Source organism: Ammospiza nelsoni, chromosome 4 (genome assembly GCF_027579445.1).
Source record: "Ammospiza nelsoni isolate bAmmNel1 chromosome 4, bAmmNel1.pri, whole genome shotgun sequence".
Lineage (NCBI taxonomy): Eukaryota > Metazoa > Chordata > Aves > Passeriformes > Passerellidae > Ammospiza > Ammospiza nelsoni.
In genome coordinates this window covers 62,770,413-62,798,313 of record NC_080636.1, presented here as the reverse complement: position 1 = coordinate 62,798,313, position 27,901 = coordinate 62,770,413, and the positions used below count along the sequence as shown (strand labels likewise).

Here is a 27,901-nt window from a genome sequence, read left to right as displayed (position 1 = left end):
GGGTGCCACAAGATAAGAAAGACACTGAAACTATTAGAGACTGAACCAAAGAGGGCAACAAGGGTGGCAAAGGCCTTGAGGGGAAGCTGTGTGAGGAGTGGCTGAGGTCACTGGGGCTGTTCAGCCTGGAGCAGAGGAGACTGAGGGGAGACCTCACTGCAGTCACAACTTCCTGGGGAGGGGAAGAGAGGGGCAGGCACTGATCTCTCCTCTGTGGTGACCAGGGACAGGACCCGAGGGAACAGCATGAAGTTGTGTCAGGGGAGGTTTAGGTTCGATATTAGGAACAGGTTCTTCACCCTTTGGGCACTGGAACAGCTCCCCAGGGAAGTGGTCACAGCTCCAAGCCTGACAGAGTTCAAGAATCATTTGGACAATGCTCTCAGGCACAGGGTGTGACTCTTGGGGATGGATCTGTGCAGGGCCAGGAGCTGAACTCAGCATATTCTGTGATTCTGTGATTTTGTAATTAGAGATTATTGGTAAACTCTGGACTGCAACAAAATGTGAAAGAATACAGTTCTTAATTACAGCATGACCAATCACACAGTATGAACAACAGATTCAAATAAAACTTAGCAATTATTTCCAGTAGGCTGAAATATAGCTGAATAAAATGCTTGCTTAATAATTTAGAAAGAAGGGAAAAAATAGTCTTGTTTGCAAACTGAACAGCACAAAAACTTATAGGGGTTAAATTAATCAAATAAATTATTAATTACAATTAGCTCATCCATTAGAGTGGTGCATCTAAATTCACCAGCAAGCATCAGGGTCCTTTACATTGGTCCCAAAAGAGACATTTCAAAGTACAGACACCATCCTATAGGGACTAGAAGAGAGGACTTCCTTCAACTGAATGTCTCACCACCAGTTTTCCAAGCTCAAACTACTCTTCTCCTTATCTGGCCTAGTAAATCATTGTTTTCTACAAGTGAAACTATTCCTTCAGTAAGAGTGACTGTGGATCTTGCTTAGCAAGACCCTGGAACCCTGAGGCTAGGCATATTCTGGAAAGTAGAGGGTGGAAGGACAAGGGGAAGAACATTTTGGGCAAGATCCAAAGTGAACCAAGACCATTTCCTTCTTCTGTAAAGAATTTAACACTGAAAAGAAGCCCTAAGAAGCCCTAATGTTTTTGCCCTGCATATTCTCTTTTGGAAGATAAGAAACAAGCGTTTCTTTTTCAAACACTGAATATGGGGAGTGGTAGGATGTTCCCCAGAAGCAGTAAGTCACCCAAGTCCCATGAAGGTTGGATTCATAGGTCAATGGTTATCACCCCCTTCCCTGCCCCTGTGTGTCCAATACAGGCAGGGGGGTGATTGTGCATTGTGTCCATGGAAAGACAGAGCACAGGTCTCAAAGTGGGAATTACAGCACTCTGCCTGGAAAAACTTAGGTCAGCAGCTTAGAGTTTCAATGACAGAGCAAGGACCAGAGTGTAGGTCCCACAAGTCACAATCCAGTGCCTGATTCACTGGACCACAACCCAGATTGCTTAAGAAAAGGTCTTAAAATATATGTAGCATGAAGCTTTTACATGTTACTCTATCAGGATCAATAGGACAATTCTGCAGAACTATGTTCTACTAAAACTCAAAAGACTGATTAGAACAAAAGTTTCAATAGTATATTTTTGTGATATCATTTATTATCCTGCACGGCTTGACATGGTGTAGTATATTGCACCTATAAATCAGTTCCAGCAAATTATTTAATGATGCATTAACTGTGGAATTTCACATATATTACAGTTCTTTAGCCAATGTTGAATGCTTTTTCAACAGCTTAATCCATCCCTGAAGTACCAAGCAGGCATATTCATTCATCATCAGGGTGCACATAGTCTTCTCTTTGCTCTTTTTTATTTTATTAAAGCCCTCGATCTACAAGCATGACATTAAATAATTCCCCAGAGCCTTTTCATCACAACACTCCCACCACCATCCTCACACTTTTATTGGGAAAAAAAAAGATCTTTTCATTCACTATTAGGTTCTCTTCGTTCTTTGGCACAAGTTAAGCCTGGCATTGACTTGGACAACACTGTGGAGAACTCACAGGTGACTCATTGGTGCCCAGGTGACAAAAGATAAGAGAAGATGGACTTACTAAATGGCTTCTTTGCTTCAGTCTTTACTGCTAAGGTCAGCCCTCAGGAATCCCAAACCCTAGAGGAAAGAGAGAAAGTCTGGAGAAGAGAAGAGCTGCTCTTTGTTGAGGAGGATTGGGCTAGAAGTCATACAGAAAAACTAGATACCCACAAACTCAAGGGTCCTTAACAACTTCCTCCATTTTGGGAAAAGCTCTGCAACCTTTAGCTGTTAGAATCACCTTTCCAAGCATCTTCCATTTCCTCCAGGTCCTGCATAAAGCTGCTTCAAATCCTGGAGAGCAATGTGGAGAGTGATGATTGATTTTTTCTTCTGCCACTTGTCACTGCTGGAACAGGAAGAGATAATAACTCACTTGTGGCTGTTCTTCCTGGCAATTGTCTTTCCTCTCCATTCACCTATGGAGACAAATCCTGCCATGGCAGAACATAGCCCTAAGGGAACTCTTCTGTACAGTATAGAATGTTAACATTGGATTTCATTCTATAACATTGGTTTTTAAAGGTCCTCCCCTTTGGTTGGTACCTCTTTTACTGCAATATTAGTTCTAAATTTGCTATGTACTTTTCCTTCTAGCTATTCTTTGGTCCTCACTCTGGTGGTAATTTGTGCAGATCCTGCCAGCTCAATCTTTATGCAGAGTAACAATGGCACGAGGATACCAAGTTGGATCATGTTGCTTTCTTTTTCTGCTTTAGAAATGGAGCACAAATGTCTGAGGCATTATTCCTGGGCTTGGATAGCCTTCTTAGGAAAAACCTCAGGATACTGTTTGATAAATGGAAGCATTTTGGAAAATCAGCGTGGTTTCTAGGAGGGAAAATTGGCTAGAACTCTAGAGAAAATGAGGAAAGCAAAAGCTTGTAATGCAAGAGCATACAGGGAGAAAAGGTCACCCCAGCTGCCTCCCTAACAACCACTGTAGAAAGAAGGCAGAGGGGACAAGACCTGATTTCTGCAAACACAAAGCTTCCCCTTTCAGGGAGTCAGGAGGATGTCTCGAGCCAGTGCATCATCCGGGCAGGATGGCTCCAGCCAGCATACTGTCCTAGCACGAGAGACTGAGCTGAGTTACAGCTGCATACTTGTCACCCATGCAGCACACACACCCAAACACCTCTGTAAGAGGTAGGAAGCAATGTTGTAGCATTGTAGCAAAAATGTGAGAAAGGTCAGAAAGAGACTTTATAGGAAGGAAAGGTGATCCACATCAGCTCTGTAGTGGCACAAACTCACCAGTACCAAGATGTGTACATGCAAATAGGCTTCTAAGCAGTCAGGCACTAAGAGACTGAGACATGAGAATGGTCATCGTTCTCATGATGGCACAGAGAATGAGGAACAATAGTTACCCAGCCACTTCAACATCTTAGGATGATGACCCCTGGCTGGATTTTGATAGACTTTTTTTTAACCCTGCAGGAGCTGGCAGTGCTTCCACCATTAAAGCATCTCACCTTTTATACTCATATAAACAGTCAAGAAAATTTCCAAAGACAAAATATTTCTTAAAGAAATAGTTGCCCTCTTATAACCATTTCTCCCAGATGCACATAATGTAATGAGTAATATCCAAGGGATCAGAGCTTACTTATTTGTGCTGAAAACAAAGCAAGTGACAGCTTTGCTTTTGGAGCCCCTCAAATCCTCCTGATACTCAGGTACTTTCCTGAAGGTCAACAGAAAATAATTCAAGGATCACAGTTTATAATCAGTCAAAACTATTAGTTGATGTACTTTTAGGCAAATTATTCCTCCTGCCTTATGAAGGATTATGTTTTGCACCTTTTCAGGTGCTCCTGTCTTATCCAATGAGTAATCTCTAACCTGACAATTTGGGTATTCATATCAGCTAAGCATATTTTCCACTGTGTCACTGAACTGGTAATCCATCTCCTTCTTTCCCTATCACTGGGTATGGAACATTTAATAATTGACACTTTATACTGTCAGTGTTAAATCATGTTGGCAGAACTCTTCATTTATTGGTCTCAAGACAATCTTTTTCTCTCCTTCCTGGTGAAAGGGGTAGAGGAGTAAGGAGAAAGGAGAAGACAATCTCTACCCCTGAGTGTATGTGGTTTCCCAGTGGGAGGGTGGAAGAAAGGGGGAAAGCTGTTCTACTCTTGGATGGAGCCTTGAAAAAGAAGTGATAGCAAAGTCCTGGTCCAGCCTCAGTAAGCACAAGGCACCACTTGCCTCTAGCTCAGTGCCACAGCTTACTGCCCCTAGCCAAGGGTCAGCAAACTCAGGGCTGACTCAGACCTTCCCCTGCTATGTACAGATCCACAAAGACTTTGTGCACAGGCAACAAGGTAAAGAGCAGAGCTGAGCCGGAAAAAATAGAATACAAGAGGTGAAACTGGGACCTTGGCCAGGTTTCTGAACCTCCTGCTCATGGACTGCGGTGTGCCAGGCCAAAGAGCTCCAGCCCTTTGTGTGACAGAACCACAGAATGGGTCAGGATGGAAGGGACCACAGTGGGTCACCTGCTCCAGCTTCCCTGCTCAAGAAGGGTCATCCCAGAGCCCATGGCACAGGACTGTGTCCCTCCTGCTCTGCTCATGCTGCTGCCAGTGTGCCCCAGGACCAGGGATGTCCCCTCCCTCCTGTGCTGGCAGGAGCACTGGCTCACATCTCATTAGCTGAATAAGGTCAGTTGCTTTCTCCCCAGTGACAGTAGTGCAGACTGCCTTCTATTCATGTCTCACACCTCTTTGTCCCTCTGTGATCTCTCTGGGCTGAGGAGTAAATTATTTTCACTGCCCACCTAAGTTCTGGCTTCCCCATTCTCCCTCTCCCTCACAAGCCTGTGTTCTCCTTGTGTTTGGCACATGAAGTAAACATCTTCCAGGCAGGATTGGCATCATACCCTGCACCCAAGGCATCTCCTCTGTCCTGGCTGGGCTGTAGGTGCCCAGAGCATGCAGTTCCTGTCTCCCTGCAGGCACAAGCACACCATCACCTTCTAAATGGAGAAGTTCACTGAACAGTCTAAAAATGGCACTGTGTCTAAAAGCAGTTGTTGTTGGGCACCTGTCTGGCATTAACACCTGGTTACCTCTGGAAGTCAGTTTTGAATGTTCCCCAGTGGATGTCCTCTGTTTGCTGAAAGCCACTGAGATTATTATTGGGAAATTTACCATTTGAGTCATCTCTTTCCCTGAAAAAATTGGCTCTACACTTTCGCAAACAGGAATATTTATTTTCCCTCAAAATAAATATTGATAAACTTACTTCAGTCAATATTTACTATTTGGTTATGGGAAGAAGCAAAAAAAACCTAGCCCAAAATTTAATAGAGTATGATGTCTGTTTTTTATCTACACTACAAACACAATATCATAGTACTATCTTGGCAGAAGAAGGAAAATTAGTTTTTATTCATATTACTGAAATGCTGTGGGGCACTTTGTAGCAGGAAAATGGTAGGAGCCTGAGGCTTGTGCACCAGTCACATTTTTTACAGCCAACAGCTTTGTGCTTGTTTCAATTATTTGGGGGGAATACTGAGGTGAGAGTTCAATGTGACCTGTCACTTCTGTTCTAAAAGGCTGCATCTTCATAACATCTCCATAACAGACAGGCTCTCCTCTTATTCCAGAAGTAGATGTTCCACAAACATCCTAAACACCACAGTGCTTGCTATGAAGCTCTTCACTGTGCTGTGTGAAAACATGTGCACTAATTTGACCTGGCATAAATTCATAATTCCTGACACCTAGAAAATGAACATATTACCTTATTAAATGCTGCTCACTCACAAATGCACAGACCAGCTGTTTCTTCCCTCCATTATTGAACTGTGGCAAGCACTTTCTAGAGGAAAATTAAAAGTAATGATTACAATCAATTTAAAAAATTCAATTTAAATTCTGCTACATGGGAAACCTCAACATATTTTTTAAATGTTGTCATGTATTTTTTTCAAAGTTCCTACATGTTACATTGGATCCCCAATAGATAAAATATCTTCCTTCAAAAACACAGGTTTGTTTACTTTGGAGAATGTGCATCCATCTAAGCAGAAATAGCAAAAGTGACTGGAGAAATATGGGACACCATGTGAGTGAAGCAAAAGATATTCTGGTCTTTGGCGTGTGTGTGTGTCACACACTCCCTCCCTTTCCTGTCCCTGAGGGCCAATGTCATTTGTCCTAAGAACACCAGGTGTGTATTAATTATGTTCACATAATTAATGCTTCCAGAGATGGGGGAGTACAGAGGATTGTGATGGACCTGGGTGCACATTGGCCTGCAGAAGGATATAAAAACCTGATGGGCCACTGGGACAAAGTAGTCTCTCCAGGCTGCGAGTAAAAGCCGTAAGAGCTGCTCAAATACAGAGAGAAAATCCTAAAATAGCTCTGTAGGTGCTTTGCTGCTTTTTAATTGTCGTTTCTGCAAGGCCAGAGACTGTAAACATGTAATAGATTAGTTTTTATTTAGAAACTGTATTATCAATATTTGGATACTGTGTTAGCAATGCATCTCCTCCTAATCACCCATGCAATCACTGTCCTGCTTGTCCCACCTGGCTGAGACCCTTCTCTTGGCTACTCTGCTTCACACTTCTCTTCCTAAAATATTCTGAAACTGGTGAAATATGATACCAACCATTTCCTCAGGGAGCGGATGATGACTAAGCTCTCCACAAGATGGCTGAAATTCAGCTATCTGAGGGCTCTGATCAAGTCATAAGAGAATTTGCAATACTCAAACCAATATCAAGAAATTACACTCCTTTCCCAGTTCTGATAATTTTTCACAGTTCAACACAGAATACTTCTTGCACATGAAATGCTTTACCTATAGCTTGCATTAAATTGCACCCAAAGAACATTTTCAGCGCAAGCAGGGGATAAAAATTACTGCTTTGCAGAGTTATTGATGCAGGCAGGCAGCAGGTGTCATTCCTGCCCAAACACCCCCTGCTTTTTCCTCTTGCTTTGTAAAGTATGGATTTTTAATGGATACTTTTCCTTTGTATTTCAGCAACTTTGACTGTGGAAAGCAGCAACCATGTCCTGATTAATATGCATTCTGCAAGGGCGCTTTACCTGGCAGAACAAATCACTAGCATTGGAGCCAGCATGCAAATCTTGATTTACAACCACCATCAACGCCTGCCAGGTGACAGTTCTGATGGAGGCAGCCAGAACTACCTCTGTTTGTTGTTCTCATTTCAACAAAGCCCTCCTTCTCTCCTTTGCACCTTGCCTCCTGCACGGGTGTGTTTGTCAATGTGCTTTAGGTAAGATTTGTGTTCCAGTGACTTTCTCGGTTTCCATCACACAGTGCTGGTCCAGGAGTGACATCTTTTTCTGGGTGCTGTTCTCCCACTCTCCTGGCTTTAGGTGACCTTGGCTTCATTGGTATTCAGTCAGTGTCAGGGATGGGCTTGCTTCAGCTGCCTGGGCCCCGGTGAGCAGGTGGAGAAATGACCGGTTCAAAATGAGTTGTTAAGACCAGTACAGCAAAAAGATTGATGCAATTAATTTTTCATTACGTACAGTGTCTGTGGATTGTAATCAGCTTGGATTGTTCTTCCTCTGAGGCACAAATAAAATGCAAATGGATTTTGAATGAAAGGAAACGTTCTTTATGAGGCACTGTACTATTCAGAGCTGCAAAATGGCTTGAAATAAATGGGGATTATGAGGAATGTCTTATGAATCCACCTAGGAGAACTTAATATTAAGTTTCATATGGGAAAACCACAGGTGAGTTTCCCATCAGATGAACATATTACTGCTCAAGCAACTGGAAACCAGAAAGAGCCAAAGGCTTTAAGCCTTATTTAATACTACTAATACCTAGCTCTTTCCAGGAGGAGATGTCAATGCTCTTCACAGCAAAAGTACTTGTCTTACGGGTGGGTTTAAAATTAAGTGTCTTTCCCAAGCCCCCCTCTCATCCCTACAGCAAGGAGTAGAAGGCCTGTTTGCTGTGCCCTGTCAAGAGCTTTACCCCTCGGTGACACTTTGAGTCTCAGTGCAGCTCTGAACCAGCCCCTGCACCCTGCAAAGCATCCAGGTGCACAGAGCTCTTGTGTCGTGGAGTTCTTCAGAGGCTTGGCCACAGAGTCTTAACAGGAACATGCTATAGATAATTAGATGGTGGGTCTAGAAACAAAATAATAATCAATTCTGCATTTCCCCCAAAACAGAGTGAGAGGGACATCTTGGTAGGAGAAATGGATGATTTCCTCACAAGCACATGCAGGATGAAGAGGAGGAAAGCGGGAGGGAACACAATGAGATTTTATTGCCTGCAAAACATGAATGGCTTTGTTGTCAAAGAAATTACCAGCAATGTGAAGGCAAGGGTTTGCTGGATTTCCATTTTATTTTGTGCAGTCAGTCCTTCCTTCTGGGTATTGCTATAACATAAGCACATTTTAAGACTTAAAAGACCTCATAAACTATTGGATAAAAGGCTGAAGTGACCACTCACCTATGGCAGTCAGTAGAGGGTAACATTTCTGATCCTCTGCTCTAGGAAGCCCTAGCAGTGCCACTCTCTCTTTAGAAGTATGAAGTGACTGGCTCCCATAAATTCTACACAGGCACACGTGTTTTAAAACATCAATCAAATCCTGGTGACACCAGTGAGCCATACAACTTCATTCACGGCTTGGGGACTGTTTTCTTCTTCTGTTGCTTTCTAAGAATTAATCTAGACTGTCAGGCTAGGAGATGTAGTCTCTGACAGCTACATGCACACAACTCCTGCTGGAGGAGCCCAGGCTGTGTGTGCCATTGCTCGGGTCAGCAGGGGTTGTCACTGTTGGGCGCTAATGGAGAGGTCTGCTCCACTGCAGTCAGTGTTAATTCTGTTTACATGATTCACAGAAAGGCTGCACCAAAGATGACTGACTTGGGGAAATCCCAGTACGATTTTTCCCTTACTTTCATGGTGAGGCGCTGCTGTTTGGTTTCACAGTGCCTATTAGTTTAAACATGATTAATTTCAGATGATTGTGGCAGAGGCTAAGCATGTGTCCAAAACCAGATGTTTGTGTTTCAGAACAAAAGAAGAAACATTTAAATCCACGAGTATGATTCTGTACTTTTCTTTCTTTGTTTGCATTCTCAAACTCTAACAAAAATGGCTGGATATCAGCTGATACCACAATTCCACGAGATCTTAATGCTACTTTTGGAAGATCTCACTCACCAGATTTATCTGGGCCCAGTGTCAGGTTTATACAGCTCTTGCTAAAGTTTAAACACCATCCAGGAAACAAATTATATCAAGGTAATTTTAGCCCAATGAAGCCCTCTTCTGGCTTGGAACCTTTGCCAGTCAACACAGCACAAAAAAGCATCAAAACACCTCAAAACACCTTGAATATCAAGCACAATGTTTTCAAATTTCATTTGGCTTATACAGTACACATTTTCTAACACTCTGAGGAACATAATACTCAACAGCTAAAAACTATTTATTGTCCTGCAAAAAATGTGCATGCCAAAGTCAGTTCACTAGATGCACTAGATGCACTAGAATAGATGCACTTATTGTGCAGATTAGAAATGCAGATGAACAATCAGAATCTGGATTTCTTGGTGTTTTAAAACAAAATTGAACACACACTTTTTTCTAATACCATTGCAGGATATGTGGCATTTTTCTAAATAGGAAGAAATGAACACTCAGGAGAGAATAGAGGCAGTATGAACAAAATTAAAACCTTAATGGTTGGGAAATTTGAAAGAAAGACTGCCAATCAGCCAGGTCATGTCAGGGCTGTGAAGTGTAACATAGTTCCACCTCTGCCCCACAGAACCATCAAGTCTATCAGCAAGGCCACTGGCCTTTTCTTCATGGTATGATTTTAATGCATTATTTCTTTTTTTTTTTTCTTCTTCCAAAAATCTCTAACCTCATCTGAACTCTTTCCCTTCACTCTCCTCATTTTCTTTTATGGTCTCACTTTGCCCTTCAATATATCATTTAATTAGTTTCTGGCCTTAGCTGAAGACACAGAATAGTTTTTTTCTTGATCTACATTTTCATGATAGACTTCTTAGAAATAAGACTCTTTTGTCACAGTCTTTCTTTGCTCAATATCAACCTAGAGCAAATTTGCCAACTTACATAAGAGTCAAAGATCTGAAGAGCTAAACAGTTACAGGCTAGAAGCCTTTTAGGACAGGGAGAATATTTTGGGTGGAATTTCCTGCAGATCAGAAAATTCTTGTGTCATTGCAATGTTTTTTGGATTCACAGGATATAAAGCAAATATTTCATATTAATATGTGTTTGATTTTAAAGGAAACACTATGTTATGTTGAAAGAAATAAATCATCCTGGGCTGACCACTTGTCAATTTCTGCAGTTTAGATGGAAACTTCTGGACTGACTGTATGTGAAATGGCGCTAAATGATGGCATGAGTGTTTGTTTAGTCTTAAGGATCTAACTGCAAAAAAAGCATCAGTGAAATTTATTCCTCTACGTCATGCAAAAAACTCTACTTGTTTTTGGGTTTTTTTGGAGAGTGGCCAGTAGCAGATGTACAAGGATAAGACCAAAGCAAGATCAAAGCAGTATTTCCCAGGTACACTAAAGCTTACACTAATCCCATCCGTGAATGGGATGTGGTGATGTGATTAGCACTCTCCAGTGATTTTTCTATTTCTCTTGAATTTATTCAGTCACTTTTTGAACCTTTGTAAGCTCTTAGCACCCACACCATCCAATGGCAACAAGCTCTACAGATTAGGTGCATGTTGTATTTGAAAGCATTTCCTCATATTTCCTTCAAACCTGCTCATCCATTACCTTGCTCCTCTTACAAAACCTGTTCTGTTCCACTGATCAGACTGCAGACCTTTTCCTGCATGCCAGATTTCAGAGGCTGGAATACCCTCACCAAAAACCCACAAGCTTCAAGTCAATGCTGAGCTCCTGCTGCACGCCTGGGCTCTTGATATAAGCTCATAATAAAGGCATTTCTGATGCCTTGCTCTCTGATGACAATTTGCCAACAGATGTTCCTGAATCACACAGAATAGGTTTAAGTGTCTTAACCTGATCTGCGTGTGTCTGCAGCATAAAGCACAAAGAGAAATGATGCTGTCTGTGTGACAGCCAGTTGCTGGCAGCTTTAACCGTGAACATCTACATTAATATTTCTCCTTTACTGCTTTGTGTGTATTTGTAGCCCTCAAAAGCAATAAAAGGAAAATTAAGCCCTCAATGTCACAACCCATAAACTAATTTTGCTAACAAAGAACAGAAAAAGGAGGGGTTTAAAAGGAGCAGAATTTCTCTTTCCACTCCTAGGAAGCAGCCAAGCAGCCACGTGGTATTACCCTGACCTTTCTTTAGCCATTTGTTCCTCTCTGCTTCTCCCTTGGATGTGTTTCTGTGTCACTTAGCAGTAGCATAAATAATGTCAAGAGGCCTCATGTGATGGAAGGCTGCAGTGAGCCATGAGACATTCCAGCTTTAATTAGGTACACAAACTAAACCCAGCAGTAATATGTCTGGGGTACCATGAATGTCACAGCCACCAGTCCTTTCCTGGTGAGGGCAAAACATTGTTAGAAGGCATAACAAAAGCTACTATTTATTACAGAAGGCACTTTTGCTTTCAGGTGCTCTGTTTCAATTGGCAGACATTCTGTTGAACAAAGACCTCAGGGTATTCCTCTCTTCACCTGCCAGTTTTTAAGGCTGGGTTTTTCTGGGAGGATCTGGTGAGCAATGGCCTCAACCAGCAGAGGTACTATCTTGAGGCAAACAAAACTATGTGAGCAGCACAGGCAGCATTCCTGATGCAGGAAATCCTTTGGAAGAGTTTCTGGCTGCCTGAATATTGAAGAGCCGGTCCAAGGTTCTTTGCAGCTTGAGGATGCTGCAGGCTGTGCCCAGCCAGGCCCTGCTCTGCTCTCCATGAGCAGGGAGCTTGGCTCATCCCGTGCTCAGTTATTGCAGCTGGCAGCTGGTTCTGAAAGCCTGGCTCTACAGCAGAGCTTCTAAAGAAGCACAGCTTTAAAAGAGCAGGGATGGGGGGTACAGAAAGGGATTTTGACTGGCAGGCTGAACTGTTCCAAGGCAATCTATCAGAAGGCAGTGATGCAAGTGAGGACAATCCAAATGCTTTCCCAAAATATCCAGTTCTTTAAAGTGTGCCTGTAGAAAAAAATATTTCATAGGTATGGTTAATACTAGCACAAATCTAATGGCCCTCAGTAGAAGCAGCTGAAAAACAATTTCCCTAAGCACTTTCATAACCATTGATAAGCATTGGAATTGTAAGCTACAATATTTAGAGCTAGTTAAAGGCACAGCATTTGTACCTTCTATGGAAGCTACAGGTTTGGGGTTTTTTTACTTGAAAAACACTGGTTATTTCAGTGTTTATTGCAGTTATTTAAATATCCTGACAGTTTAGATGAACTGAAGTGAGACCTCATGACTCACCTTAAGTAAACTAATGTCTCTTATCAGGCAGAGTTAATTTAAATTTATCTTTTGTGGCCAGTCATTCATTTCTGCAGTTGAGAGAGACAGGTGAAGTTATAATTTTTTTCCCTTTGTTGTCCTGGCCAATTTGTCTCAGCTGTGTGTACCAGCTAAGTTTTGTGCAGAAGTTCTCTATACAGAGTATGTCTGCCCAGGTCTGCTCCTCAGGAACTTGTCAGAGTATTTAGTGCTGCTTAAAAAGGATGCAGGAGGGCCAGGTGCATCAGGTAGGGAAGGAGAATCTACAGCTTCCACTGTGGAGAGGCCACAGGAGGCTAGCTCATAAAATAAATTTTTCAGAGGGGAAATTTAAATATAATCTGAACAGTACAGCTGCACTATCAGTGGGTTTCAGTGAAACAGGCAGCTAAAGATACTCCTCTTGAAACAGTTTGGAGGAGGAAAGGCAAAGGTTTTTTTGACAGATGACAAAAGCACTACAAGAATGGATTATTCAGTATTTGGAAAGCAACCACCTATTTAATAAAGTATCAGAATGTAAGCACTTCTTATTTTCTTCCTTTGCAGAAAGTTCAAAAGTTTAATCTCATTTTGGAATTTTCTCTGAGCTCATTGAACAGATACACAGTAGAATAACTTAGCTGTGCCTTCTGTGTTGAACTGTAAACATAATTTACTGTACAGTGCAGTCTCAAAAGCTGACCATATCTGACCCATTTCTAGCAAATTTCCTACCTCTTTCATATTATATATTAAAGAATATTCTGATGTAGCAAGTAAATTCAAACATGTACAACGAAGCAAATGCCAAACATTAAGCATTTATCTAGGTCCAATACAATGAGTGCTGTACTTGGATTTCAGAGTATAATCAAAATCTCTGACTTGACTAGAAAAAAAAAGTCTGTCTGTTAGCAGGACTTCTTATTCTTTAGTGTAAGATCTGCTTGACAATTATATGGGTTTGTACACAACCAAGTAGCAGGGCCTGCACCCTTGAGGCAGCAGCATTTGGGATAAGGTTTGCTGAGAGAGCTCGGTGCAGCTCTCGAGGTCTGAGCTGCTTTTCTCGGCTGTGGCTGTGGCAAAGCTGCTCCCTAGCGGAGCTGAGGCAGAAACACGCTCCAGTCACAGCCCCTCAGCCCCTCTGCTCCACCACAGCTCTGCTGCTGAGGGGTCCCGGGTGTCTGGAGGGCCCTTTTGGAACACGGAGACCATCCCAAGGGGCAGACCTGATCCATGGCTCAGAGGGAGGTCTGCACTCCGTTTGCAGCTCACCTCAGTGCAGCCCCTGTGTCTCCATGGGCTGCATCATTACACCACCACAACGTCTGGGGGTGTCAAGATTATGGACAGGTTATTTCCCCAAAATATCTCATCTCTGCAGACCCCACTGTTTTTAGCGACCACCAGCATCGTATTATGTTAAATTTTCAGAGATTTTAAGTGCCTCAATAGGACATAAGTTCTTTATAACATGTCCCAAGAGCACCAGACCTTCAGGCTGCTTAAATCCCTGTGGATACACAAAAGTCAAGTAGCAGAGCCAAAGGTGGAGTTATTGCCAGTAAGTGAGTTAAAGTGAGGCTAAGATCAGTCCCTGTTGTTTGAAGGATACAAGATGTGCCTTGGAAAATGTCCACACCTCACCTGACAGGAAAATTGATTAGAACTAAAGGGCTTTTGGTTGCTACATAGCAGTCGATAGCAACCAGAAGGAACTCTGTGTGTTGTATTAATTTCACTTGTGTGAACTCTGTGTTCTGAACTAAAGCCATAGGTGAAAAAAAAGCATAAGAAAAACTACTTCAGATGTACAAACAACAGAGGTGCAGAATTATTAATTACTGCAGAGTTATTGAAAAATATAGGAGGGAACATATTTGGTGGCTGAATATTGCATACATTTAAATCAATTTGGCTTTACAAGCACAAGATACCTTTGTAAGTTTTGCTGCCATCTTCTGTTACAAGGCCATGTAACATAACATACAAAACAATGGCCATGGCCAGCAGGTCTGGACTCCGGGCTGCTGTGCCACAGGGAAGAGGTGAGGATACCAAAGAATCTGCTGTTCACAGATTAAGGAGGAGTTTGTGGACTCTGCGGAAATTAACTTTGTTTCTTCTTCCAAAACAAAAGCAAAATTTCAGAAGGATTTGCCAAATATTCTTGGCATGAGAAGTAGAATTGAGGAAACATTTCTCTTGGTGTTTGTAAAATGAAGTACTTTAAGACCTTCTGAGGTAAATTTTGGGCAACCCATGATCTTATTTTCATTTTTGCAGACTGAAAAAAAAATTTCCAGGACAAAATATGTGAATCAGAAATGGACTGTGTGACCACTTGCTCTATAGAAGTGCTAAGGCTCTGGAGTTTGTGATCTATGCTGTGTCTCTGTTGCTGGTAGGCTCTCATCTCTTGGATGAAAGGTGCATCAGGCAAGTCGTGATTGATGATTGCATCTCAGATATGCCCTTGTCATGAGCACAGCAGAGAGCTTTTGAATCTTTCCTGCTATCTGTGTGTGCAGCACTCTGAATCTGGTTTAGTGATCTAGAATTCACACTAGTACTGCCAATAACCAAGAAACATTCTCAGTCTGAATATCAAGTCTGCATTTTCTGCTGAACATTTTAGCCTGCACACGGAATTGCAGATTTTGTGATAGAGGCAGCTCTTCAAGATGCTAGTTTCAAAAATACAAAGATCGTTTAAAAGCTGTTCACAGCTGATTTAGGGGAAAAAAAAGAGACACACGAGGGACTTTATTTCCTGATAGCTGTGCCTTCAACTCGACTGTCAGCGGTGTGATTCTGTCACAGGCTTTCTTTGCCAAACATCAAAATACCTCCCTTTGCAGGGGTAATGTTAGCTATCTCTTTTTGAAATGGCATCAAGGGAATGTGCTTTTCTAACTTCAGTTTCCAAAATGAGAAGCTGAGGTTTGAGCTCTTCTTCTTTCACTGAAGAACCCAAGTGACTTAACACCTTCTGTTTCAGAGAACACTCTCCTTTTGTGCTTCGTATACCATGGTCTCCATCGTTACCATTTTTAAAAATAAATAAAAAAACAAAATAAAACAAAGGACATAAAACAAACAAAAAAGAAAACCCCAAAAGATACAACAAATTTCCCTCTTTTTTTTCCAGTCATCATAAAGCTGTAGCCCATACATCATCAGTCAGGTGCATGAATAAAACATTATGAAGCAATTTTTCTTCTGCCTTGTCCTGTTTCAGTCCCTTTTCAAGTTGTTGGCTTCAGGCAATAATTTGTCAATGCAGGTGTGCCATGTTTTCTTGTGACTGCAGAAGCTGGAAAAGTGACTTTGAATAAAGGAGGGTGGAAATTCTAAGGCTGTAACAGCACTGGGCCTAAAGGCAGGGCTGTGTACTGACAGGGAGCATCATCTTACAGCCATGCCCATGGAAAGAGATTTTGGCCTTCAGAGAATGGAGAGTTATTCCAGAAACACACTAATTGATTGAAACACAGTAATGTATTCAGTAAAGGCAATTAAAGACGTTTTTCATGTCTGTCTTATGCCCCTCCAACCACGGGCAATTCCACTCCCCTCTCACACTCCTGTCCCATGGTTAAGTAGTGAGGCAGAGCAAAGATTGGACCTGGAGCTATGAAAGCAACACCTTCTTCAAATCCATTTGTCTTAACAAGGCCATAAAATCACAGTCCAAAACAGAAAGCTGTCCACCTTCCCTGAGGCTTCTGGAAGACTGAAACCTCAAGAAGGATACCGATGGTTCTCTAGGCGCTGACACTCTCCTAAATCTCCCATTGCTCATTTGCTACAAAATCTGGCATCAGCACACTGAGAATCAGGCTCTAAAATTCTACTTTAATGCTTTTGTCATGAGCTTTGAGGAGGAGATGTTGCCTCTTGCAAAAAGGAAAATGTTGAAATAAAATAGAAGGAGGAATGGAGGGAGAGTATAAAAAGATATTCAGATTTAAATAAAGCCTATTTTGCAGATGCTAGGGTTAAGGTGCTCAACAATCAATACAGCTGACGTTTTACTCTAATTGTCATCCTCGTTGCTCTTTTCTATCAATCCCACATGCTATGAGAAGCAGTGAAGAGACAATTTCATATCTACTAATTATTATCATGATGTTATTAATTTAGACTAAGGATAATAATAAGATTGGGTGTGTGTAGAAAGAATTCATTATGAAATTAATTGCACTGATTAGGGTCAACACATGAGATAAGGTTTATAAAGCATTTTAGAAACAATTAGTTTTGATGGCTATTTGGCATCCTAAGACATGTAAATCTAGAGCACGCATTTTACATTTCTCCCCCCTCCCCATTCATATGCTAAGTCCTCTGATAAATGCAGCTTGTTCAAAAGAAAATTGAAATCAGTGGATTGAAGCAAAGCTGGATAATGAGGTATTATTGATATATTCTGTAAATGCTTCAATTATTCCTGCCTTCGGGTTTGAAATTATTTCAAAGAAACAAAGAAATATATTAAAAATGGCTTTTTACAAAGTCAATTTTAATGTCTCCATTGCATTTGTGGTTGTTGTCTTTTCCCCTTAATAGATATAGAAAGGGCTTGATTATAGTTATCTTTCTGAATATACTGTTGCTTTTTGCAATTCCTTTCTCTTGACTCTCAAGGGCTCTCTCACAGAATGGTGGCCCTCAGTTAAGTGAAGCACCTGTTCCCAATTCATCTCTGTAAATGAGACTTAACATGGCTTTGTCTCCTTGCATCCTAAATGCCCCTTCTCCTTCTTCTCTTTCTTTCTCCTGAATCCTTAAAGAAAACAACTGTCAGAAGGAGCTAGCAGAAACATCCTTTAAACCAAAGAGTGATTGTGCATTCAGGACGTTCTTTACCAGAAAGGTCTGCAGTAGTACTCTACATTCCTCCCTAATGCAGCTGATTTTTGGCACTTGATTTCAAATGTGGCCATACTTGGTCAATCTTGGCAGCAATCATCTATTTGGGATGAGATCTTAGGATCTCATCCTAAATACAGGCTGTTCACACCAAAGAGGCAGTTTAGCTAAACTTAACCCCTTCTGACCCAACAGAGGTCTGATCCTTGCTGCCACAACAGGTGGGCTCTCAGAGGTTCATTGGTGTGGCTGCCCTGAAAGCAGACATACCCATTTGGGTCTGGCTCATCTCACTGTGCAGTCACTCAGACTGACCATGGAAACAACCAGCTCCTCCATACTACAAATGAGAAGTCCTCAGGCATTTTTTTTTTCAAGAAGCAGTTGTCATTATCTACATCTTTTGCCATGGGGAAGCTGAGGCCCTGAGGTCCGTGACTAATGTACCCAGAAGACCAAAGTGCTGCTGGCGTCCAGCCTGTTTCTCCAGAGGCCTGGCACAGAAAGGACATTAGGGAGCTGTGGGTACACAAGCACAGCACACACAGCTTCCTGGATCTAAATCCCTGAGGAACACAGTGGGGTGCAATTAGGAACGGAACCAGGGCTCCCTGAAGTCAGTGGAAATCTTTCCAATTATTTCAACAGGCATCTGGCACCAGCCCCTGGTGAATCCTCTGGGGCTGCCTGTTACCTGCTCTGCGTGGTTCATTAACAGCAAAACTCACGGTGAGCATGCAACTCCTCAGCTGGCAGGTTTGCAGGTATCTGTGCTTATCTTTCCATTGCAAGCAGCAGCTAACAGAGACAGGGTGGGGAAAAGAATGTGAGAGGGGAGAGATCAGCCACAGCAAGTCACAAGAGGAAGCAGCTTACAGGAGTGGCAGGACCCCTTGTTCACTTTTGCCTGTCCCCCAGGAGCTTGGCAGAAAGCTGACAGCTCTGTGGCAGTCAGTAGAGCAAACACCATTTCTCAGCTTATATTCTATTGAAAAAGTAGCTTGATCCTGTGATTGATCGATGCTCCTGGAGAGTCAATACTCAGATCACATGCAGTAAATCCCACAAGCAACACCAAAACTGCAGTGAGTGACTATGTCTCAGCACACTGCCAAATTCTCTTTCCCCTCTCACACCAGAAACCCACCAAGCTGATGGAGCTGAAGTGAGTGACATCAGCCCACCAGAAGCTAGAGGCTGGCTCACTTCAGTCTCAGAGGCATCATCACTGGGCATACCGCTCCAAGGGAAAGGTCTAGAAAAAGCAGCACATTCTTTAAAAGAGAAAATAACACAGACTGGAATTTTGGAGAGCTGCAGTAATGCAGTACAATACCCCAGGTGATATGCCACACAAACCATGCCCTGCATCAGGGCAAGCTAGACTATTTCATTAGTCTAGTAGAAGAACAAAATAGAAAATTAAAAAAAAAAAAAAAAGAAAAAAATTAAAAACAGATTATACAGCAGGAGGCAGCCCTGCCGCTCAATACCAAGTGATAAAAATCAATTGTATGATCAATAGGCTTTTCTGTCCACAGGGCTTTGAAGATTCTGCTGTCATGCTCTCTGCTATAATTAGCACTTGATGAACTTAAAATGTTTGATGACTGTGAAATTGCATTCCTATAGAGACAATGCACATCTGGAATAACAGGATTCAATTTGGGCTCCATGGAGTCTCACACCATTAAACACAGAACTTTAAATAGTTTTCACTGAGAAAATGGGGCAGCCTCCTTGACATGCTAACATCAGCACAGGTCCACTTGCTCCTCAAATCACTGGTGTAGCATACAATCTCCAAAAATCTGGGGATACATTTTTAATACAACTACAATGTTTGCTTGTTTAGGAATGAATATACTCTCCCAGCAGGAGAGAGGCTGACCACCCTTACTTGAATTTCACCTTCACAGTCAGAATGAAAGCAGAATGGGGTATATCCCTCTATGTACCAATAAATGTAGGGGGGAGAAAGACTCATTAACAAATTAACCTGTTTTAGCTTCAGTACAAAATAAGCTGCTTTGTGATACAGATTGCAAACTCTTTTGTTGAAAGAAAAAAGAGGAAATGCATTGCAAACGTGATTGACTCCAACTCCCAGTTTTGCAGGGCTGAGAATGTAATGGAGATGTAGAGGAGAGTGTGTGTTTTCTTCTCCAGAACCAGTATTTTTCACTGTAGCCATTTCTGCCTTGCACACAAAATGAAAACAGCTCTCTCTTGCCTGGGCTGGGAACACACACCTGAAAAGGGAAGCTGAACTGGAGAAGGGCATGGAGAGGGTGATGTTTTCATTCCCAAGAGCAGCAGAAACTTGGCCACACCCTCAGTTTAGAGCAGACCCCTTCACAGGGTCAGGATAACCTGCACGAGTGTTTCCACCTGTGCTAGTCATCCTGGCAGCTAAAACCCCCCAAAGAAAAGGTGCATTGTGTCAGACAGCTGTGTCCAAAGGGTGGGCACACAGCACAGATCAGGTGGGGTCACCAACCCTGCTTGAAGGGTTAAAGCCAATGGAGTGTGGATGTGACTTTGACAGACATTGGGTGAGCAGCTGGCCCTCTCAGAATGAGAGCCCACAACATGGGAGCAGTGTGTGGCAGCCCAGACTGGCCTAAGCTGCCTTTCACTCTACACAATAGCCTAAAACCAGAAAAATAAAAAATGAAGGCCTGCAAATGGATCTTGAATTTACAGAGGTGGTCAGGGCCAGTGTTCAGAACCAGGACACTGGTTTCTACCATCATGCTGGGCAGATATTAAAAGAAGCTGAGGCAGAGTCCCCATCAGAATTATCTCTTTTGGTGCTGCCTCCTCTATCATGGAAAAAAGTTCTTTTTTGTCTCTCAATATGTCCCGCCATTTCCTCCAGAGTCCAAGGAAACAAATGTAAGCTTAAATATTCATAAATATTTTCATGATTTCTCTCTGACTACATGTGTTTCTGCACTGAAATTCAACGTGGATTCCTGCCTTAAATCTCATGCTTGATCTCTTCAGTTTTTAAGTCTGCTATGGGAAGCTTGTCATGAATTGTGGAACATGCTGAGTTGCAAGGGATGCACAAGGATCATAGAGCCTAACTCCTGGTCTTGCACAGGAGCTCCAAGAATCACACCATGGCCCTGAGAGCTCTGTCCAAGCACTTTTGGAGCTTTGTCAGTCTTCCCTGGGGAGCCTGAATTTATTGTGAAGCATGAAAAGTAAAATTGTTCTCACTCTTCTGGCATTCATTGTGTGACAAGGTTAATGCATGGTAAGGTTTGAGGGCTGGATTTGAATCTAGGGGGCTGATCTCAGACTTCAAGCTAAACTTTTTTAATTTTTGCTCATGCTAACACTGCTAGAATTATCAAAGCCATTCCCATTTCTGATCTGTAAGGTCTGGAAGCTAACAGTTCCATGCACATAAAAATACAATGAAGAACACACATTGCCAAAACAGAACAGCATCTCATATTTAAAGACACCTACAAAAAATGTGTGAATATGCATCAAAAACCAACAAAAAATTCCCTTCATATATGACATGAGAAATACCAGTGTGTATTTTCTGTCTGCTTTTGTAAGGTGCCTATAGAACATTTTGAAGGTAGAGGTTAAACATTCAACCTTTACTTTGAGCTTTCCTGCCCCTGAAGTGTTTCCATAGATACATAAAATATAAGACAACCTGACCTTTGAAGGATGCTCTATTGAGTTTTCAGATATTATCTGATTGTAACACTTTACCCCTAACCTATTCTTGGCTTCTGCTTTGTATTATCATGAATCTCTAGTTTGTACCTGTAGGGGCAAGGTCTTAGGGTTTTTTCTTCAAACTTTAGTAGCATGGCACTGGGATCAGCTTTTGCTTCACCAATTCTTTGATCAAAACAGAACGTCAGCAAAACTATAAAGACTAGAAAAGCTTTTGTTAATTCAAGTTCCTGCTGCTCTTAAACTCCCCCCCAACCCCCTCTCTATTTTTTTTCAGAAAGTGTAAGTGTAATTAGCTGGTATTTGCCACTTCAGCCATGACAGGTAGCAAGACAACCTGAAGATGTGGCACGTCTTTGCTTGGCTATTTTGCAGCCTGTTAAGTGGATAGCAGAGGCTGTGCCAAATTCCTGTATTGTCCTAAGGGCACATCCCAGCAGGCAGCCTGGAACACCAGTTACTCATCCAATGCACCTGCCTTGTCATGCTCATCTAAACTGAGTGGATCATAGTTCATATTTAGGGAAACATCCCAAGCTGTGAGAGCTGGAGGAGCTGAGACACTGACCTCAATGAAGACAATGTGATAATTTACATCAGCCAGAGCAGCAACTCTGTGGAACTTTAAATCAGTGAAGGATTTCCCTCATTGTCCCTGGAAATGTTCCACAAAAATACACTGTTCCCTGTAGTCTCAGTTGTCATTGTCTTAAGCAATTACTGCTCTATATTCCTCAGAAAATTGTGTAGCAGTATATATTTTAATCTCAAGGTGACTTACTGCCTGTTTTTCCATAGCAAGAGATGGGTGCTTTACTTCAATAGCTTTTATTAGTGGTGAAAAAAGAAAAGGCAGTGATCGGATTTTGTAATTGAATAGAGAAGGTAATTTGCACTCCAGTCTTCTTGGAAATGAGGCTTTTTATTAGAAAAAGGAAAAGGTCTGAAAGGAATAACTGTCTTTCATGCATTGTGGCACAAAAGAAAAAGGCTGGAGAATAGTGGGGGCTGTCCCTTTCTTCCAATGTGTTGTTTTCTCCTGGAGAGAAATCCAGAGCTAAATCTTGGCCAGATCTCCATGGCACTGACCAGTTAGTTGGCTCTCAGGGGTCCTGAATGTGGGCAGCCCTTGTAAGCACAGGCCTTGTCTTGCACTGCTGCCTCAAGACACAGCACAGAGAAAAAGAGAGGTTGGGTTCTGGAAGAGTGTGTGAAGACAGTGTGGAAACCTGTTTCACATCCCAGGCTGCTCCTAAGGAGACTTTCCTCTCCTGCCACCAGCCCACAGGAGGTAGCGCTGCAGAAACTGGAGGAACAGACAGTAAATAGACCCTTCATTGCTGACGTATTTGAGGTAGGGGTACTGCTCCTGCAAAATCAGATGTTGTAGAAAATGAGCATCGTGAACTTCGAAGAAGTAGAAAGCCTCAATTTTAAATAAAAGGCTTGAAATTATAAATGGTGTCAATAATTTAATGAATGAGACCTGAAATCAGTGGCTCAGAGAGTTGATTCCTCTTAAGTAGTCTGAAACACGGTTGAAAGCACAAAGACCTTTGCTTTACATAATATGACGTAATAATTTTGACTCTTCAGTAAAGTTTTTAGGTAATGCAAAAAAAGCCTCCTTACAAGCTGAATTTACATTTCCATTTCATTATGAAATAGCAATTTCTTTTTATTTGCTTATTAAAATCCAGCATGAAACACAAACAGAAGGTGAAAATGCCAGCTTTACTTTGAACTTCCTCAAGAAAAAGAAATTAATAGCCAAACTGCAGAAGCAGTTGATGATAAAGACTCCACTGTCAGAAAAAAACCTGCTCATTTCCTGATTAAGGAACAAAGGTAAGAACAGTGATATTTTTCATAGACTTTAAAAAACCCTAAACCAACTGAAATACTGAAATACTATTTCCTCATTTTATACAAAGGAATGGATTTTCTCACTGTTTTTGTCTCAGACTTTTCTCTGTCTGCAGGCTATTCCCCATGCCTGCAAAAACCAGAAAATGATGCTGATACATAAGTAAAGAGGAACTCAGTGGAGCAGAGAGGTGTGAATGGTTGAGCCAGCCTTGACAGCAGCTCAAAAGAAGATTATTTGTTGCTCAGAGGGGCACTAGATGGTTGTGTAAGATGAGGATGGCAAGATCTGCTGAGATTACAGAGTCCGTCCTGAGACTGGAACTATCAACTGTAGCACTGCAGCAGGAGAAAAGAAACCCAAACAATACCTTCCCATTTAGAAATATTGAGTAACATCCTCTACCAAGACAATAAGCTTCTCAAGATAAACAGGACTGGGCCATCTGCATTTCTTGTTCATATTTTCAGAGCAGCAACAACCACCACCCTCATCAGGTGCAGCTGAAGAAGAACATTTTAAGCACCATAGATGAAGTTTTAGAGTTCAAAACTACTTGGGGAATCTTCCAGATGGGACACAAATATGAACTGTAGGTTTTAATTAACTGGTGTGGTTTTGGTTGCCCCCTCCACGTTATTTGGTTGCTGAGTATACGGCATGAATAAATGAAGAGAGATAGCCAAGGGGGAAAAAAACTACATTGCAAACACAGTTCAGCCAAGCTTTATTTTTCAATTGGCTAAAGTAGGAAGCTTCTTACACTTAATGTGACCTAGAAACTGCACATTCCCCAGCAGCCCTAATTAGTTGAAGAAACTAAGCATTTTACCACATAACTTTCAAATAATCTCTTTGAATTCACTGGTTTCCCAAGTGTTTCTTCCTTGTCCCATTTCATAAAGTTAATGAAACATCTCAATCAAGGAGCTGGTTTTTATCTGAGAGCAGTTTCTGCCTGCATTCTAAAGGATTGAGACTTGAAAAAAATTACCACTCTTTGTTTTGTTCCTTAGGGTAAAATAGGTGTTAGCACCATATCCTCTTTCTGACCCAGAAATGATTTCTCAGGTACTTCACGTCCCTTTTTACTCTCCAAAGGATACTTTCATATCTCAGGAGGAGGAGAGTATGGGCATGGGAATCCAAAATGCTTTGTTTCTCCTGTACAGCTGCTGATTGGAGCATCCAGCCCCTTTCAGCTTTACCTTTAGGTGGGTTAATCTGCACTGTGCCTTGAGAATGTTCCTGTGAACAGAACACACTTCATACGTATCAAGGCACTGATGTTGCCACAGCTGGCACATATGTATGTAAATAAAATTTTATCCAGGGCAGAGGGAGACAAGGCCATCCTTGTTCATGGAAGGCCTACTTTCCTTTTTTTTTTTTTTTTTAATCCAGCAGCTGTTCAGAAATTGCTTTTAGTGACCTTTGGCCCTACCTTCTGGGAACAGATCTCTGACCTAAGCTGACCAAAGTAGTGTCATCCCATTCCAGAGTCTGGGAAATTAACCCACACAGAGAAAGCCTGGAATGTGTACAGCATTTCTAGAGCTTCTTCTGCCTTTCTTCTTGTTTTTTTTCCACTCACTCATTTCCACTCATTTCCACCATGACTAAGTAGGACAAACACAATTGAAATTCCTACTGGAATTATTGCTATTGGCAGATCCTCTACTAAGAGGAAAATCAGTTGGAGTTTAATCTGTATGAAATATTGAGCCACATAGTTCAGATGGTTAAAGTGTTCATGTAATACAGGCACTTGATGACCTTCAAATTTTGGAACTGGTTGGCTCAGTGAGCTACCCAAGAATCCTGTCACTGTTTGCCTTTCTCTCATTTTGAACTGCACTTTGTTAAAAACTTAGCCAAGAGATTTATAAGCTTATCAGTTTTGATGACAGCTGGTAAGCAATAGAAGATTAAGTCAACTAATCTGTAAAATAATTGTTAAGACTGTTTTTATTTCTAAAAATGCTCAACCAAAAAATTATTTAAAATATGAAAACATATTGCTGGATTTTCACTAGAAGTCCAAATTCTGTTTGTGCTAAGGTTGTGGGGATTTAGAATAACTGAAGAACATTGTGTCTGTGAAAGTGTTCCAGTGAAAACATTTGGCCAGCCCCAGCAGACTCCTGGAAAACTTCTTCCTTTGTCTTACTGTTACAAATGTGGGGGTAAGTACACAATGGAGTAAAGAAATTACTTATTGACCAAGGCTTTTATCTGTTCACTTTCTGAAATAAATACACATTGTGGTTTTGAAGGCTATAAAAACTACAATGCAAATGCAAGCTCATGATCCGCAGCATAATAACCCATTAATGACTAGGCACAGGGGAGAGAGCAAAGGCCAGAAGGGAAGAGATAAAGGAAAGCAGGGCATACAAATCTAACCTCAAGAGCCAGCTGGAAATTATCCATCAGAGGGTTCCCTAATGGAAAACAACTTCAACAAAAAGGCAAATTGTATTTTTTTGCAGTAATTATTTCAAGTCCACAGGGGGAGAAATTGCAATGATGTTGTGTTATTTCAACAGTTTTCGACATTTTCAAATCCTACTTCAGGTCATAGACAAGTAGTCAAAGGTTGACATATTCCTTTGGAGGAGGAAGGGGGGGGGGGGGAGAAGAAAAAAATAGTCCAGACTTTCTGGACTTTTTACTCTGGCTCTTCCTGGATACGATTTTTCTTTTTTTTGTCAACCAAATTCTCATCAGGTGGAAGTAAACCCAGTGGGTAAGAACCAACTGAGTTGTCATTTGGCTCACGGTTTTGACAGCCTCTGTTTTCCTGGATGTTCTGGGAAGAATGCTGTTCAGAGAAAGTGTTTGTTTCTGGTTCCAGATGCATTTCCTTTCCAGAGTATCTGGGGACACACAGAAACCAGCACCATCAGTGCTCTGCACCACGTTGTGACTCATCACAGTAGGGTAACAGAGAGGGTTCGTAGGGTTCAGTGTCACATAAATATGTCATTTACCTGTTCTGCTGCAGCTGTCATTCCTTTCCCAAGAACTGCTCCTTCGCTTCATGTGTAAAATTTTACAGCTGCTTGAAAACGTGATCATATTTCTGGCACGATTTTTGCCTAGAAGCGATTCCCTAACTAGGAAAATTGTGAAAAATGCAGTTGATTCTTGTTCTCATCTCCGGAAAAGCAACCCGGGCTTCTCAGCCGAGGCGCCCAGAGCACCACCCGAGCTCGGAGCTGCCGCGGACTGCGGCACCATCTAGTGATGCCTGCGGGCTCGCACAGCTCCCTCGGCCTGGAACACCGGGGAATCCTGCCTCAGGATGCCAGACATCTCTGTCAACACCTAAACTACAAATACTATCCTTGTCATCGCCATTTTTAAGTGGCTTTTCCCCTGGCACACCATGTAACACTGAGTTAAGCGTGTTTGCATCGCATTTGGATGGATATCTAATGAACTACAGAGGGTTTACAGGGCACAACAGAGTGGTACTTGCTGGAGAAAGCAAGATGCAATAGGAAGAGTCAACCACATTTCCACATGTATCTTTCTGTAAATCCAAAGTTTCAGTTAAAAAAAAGATCTGGACAAACCCCCAGGCTGTGGTGTTGTGAGGGTCCCCAGGACAAGGTGAGAGATCAGAATTTGACTCCATGTACTCAGAAGGCTGATTTATATCATATCATATCATATCATATCATATCATATCATATCATATCATATCATATCATATCATATCATATCATATCATATCATATCATATCATATCATATGCTATACTAAAACTATACTATAGAAATCCTCAGAGTCTGACAAAGCTGATGGTGATTGGTCATTAATTAAAAACAATTCACATGGAACCAATCAAAGATGCACCTGTTGCTAAATGATGTCCAGACCACATTCCCAAGCTCTCAGATTCCCAGGAGAAACTCCTGGGCAAAAAGGACTTTTCAGAAAATATCATGGTGACACCAGGCTTTCTCTCCTCCCTGCTGAAGTGGTCCCTTGCCTTTCCTGTCTGCTCTTCTGCTTCCATACTGGCACAAACCAGAAGGGAAACAGTGCAGTGCTCAGCCCTCAGAGGACTGGTATCACCCACAAAGATGGGCACATCTTTTCTTTCTTGCTGCCCATTGTCAGGAGGAGATGGTTTTGTGACTTTGTCCCCTTTTTTCAGTCTGTTATATTTTTTTCCTTTAGAGGAAAATTAATCAAGGTATCCAAAGACCATTTTAGGGTCTATAATATCAAAATCAGGCAAAAAAATTCTAGAGGAATTGAAAGACAGTGGTAGTTTAAAAATATTTTTTCTTTATAAGATACTGGAGAACTGCCACTGCATGACAGGCTCAAAGTTGAAACCAAGTGTTGAGACTGACCAGAAATTTTTGTCCCATTGTTTTCATCCACTAGCAGATATTGGAGGTGAAAACCAGATTACTTTGAAAAGGAAACATTTCCTTTCATCTGTGCTCCTTCTTCTTAAGCAGTGATCTGAGTTTTGGTGATCTCTTTAGTGCCACATCACTGCAGTAATAGCAGTGAGAGACACACTAAAGACCATAGAAAAGGCAGAAGATCATCAGGTTGCAGAGACCCAAGGATAAAACAGGGGACTTTTCCTGAAGAGAGCTGGCTGCAGAGAGAGGTATCTGTTTCCAAATGAGGTCAACTCGTGCCCTCAGCGCCCAGGCAGGAGTTGGGTCACACCCATGGAATGCAGAGCAAGGTATAACCCCTAGATGGAGGTTTGCTTAGCTCCAGCCAGCCCAGGAGCATTTCACTGGAGTTCAGCCCTTGCCAGGGAAGGAAACAGACCCTGCAAGTTCATGCTGAGGCAAGAAACCTTTCCTGGGGCTAAGGGTTATGTCAGGGAACCGACAGGAGACCCCCAGCCCCAG

At 41.9% G+C, this 27,901-nt stretch overlaps 1 protein-coding gene across 1 annotated transcript in view; it reads left to right on the top strand.

The window, feature by feature from the left end:
- Window positions 1-7,171, top strand: part of EPHA5 (EPH receptor A5) — a 228,349-nt gene extending 221,178 nt beyond the window's left edge. Inside the window, exon 18 of the mRNA XM_059471343.1 lies at window positions 7,113-7,171. Coding sequence (XP_059327326.1) covers window positions 7,113-7,152 — 40 coding nt within the window. The 3' untranslated portion in view covers window positions 7,153-7,171. The remainder of the gene's footprint in view (window positions 1-7,112) is intronic.
- The last annotated feature ends 20,730 nt before the right edge of the window (window positions 7,172-27,901 follow it).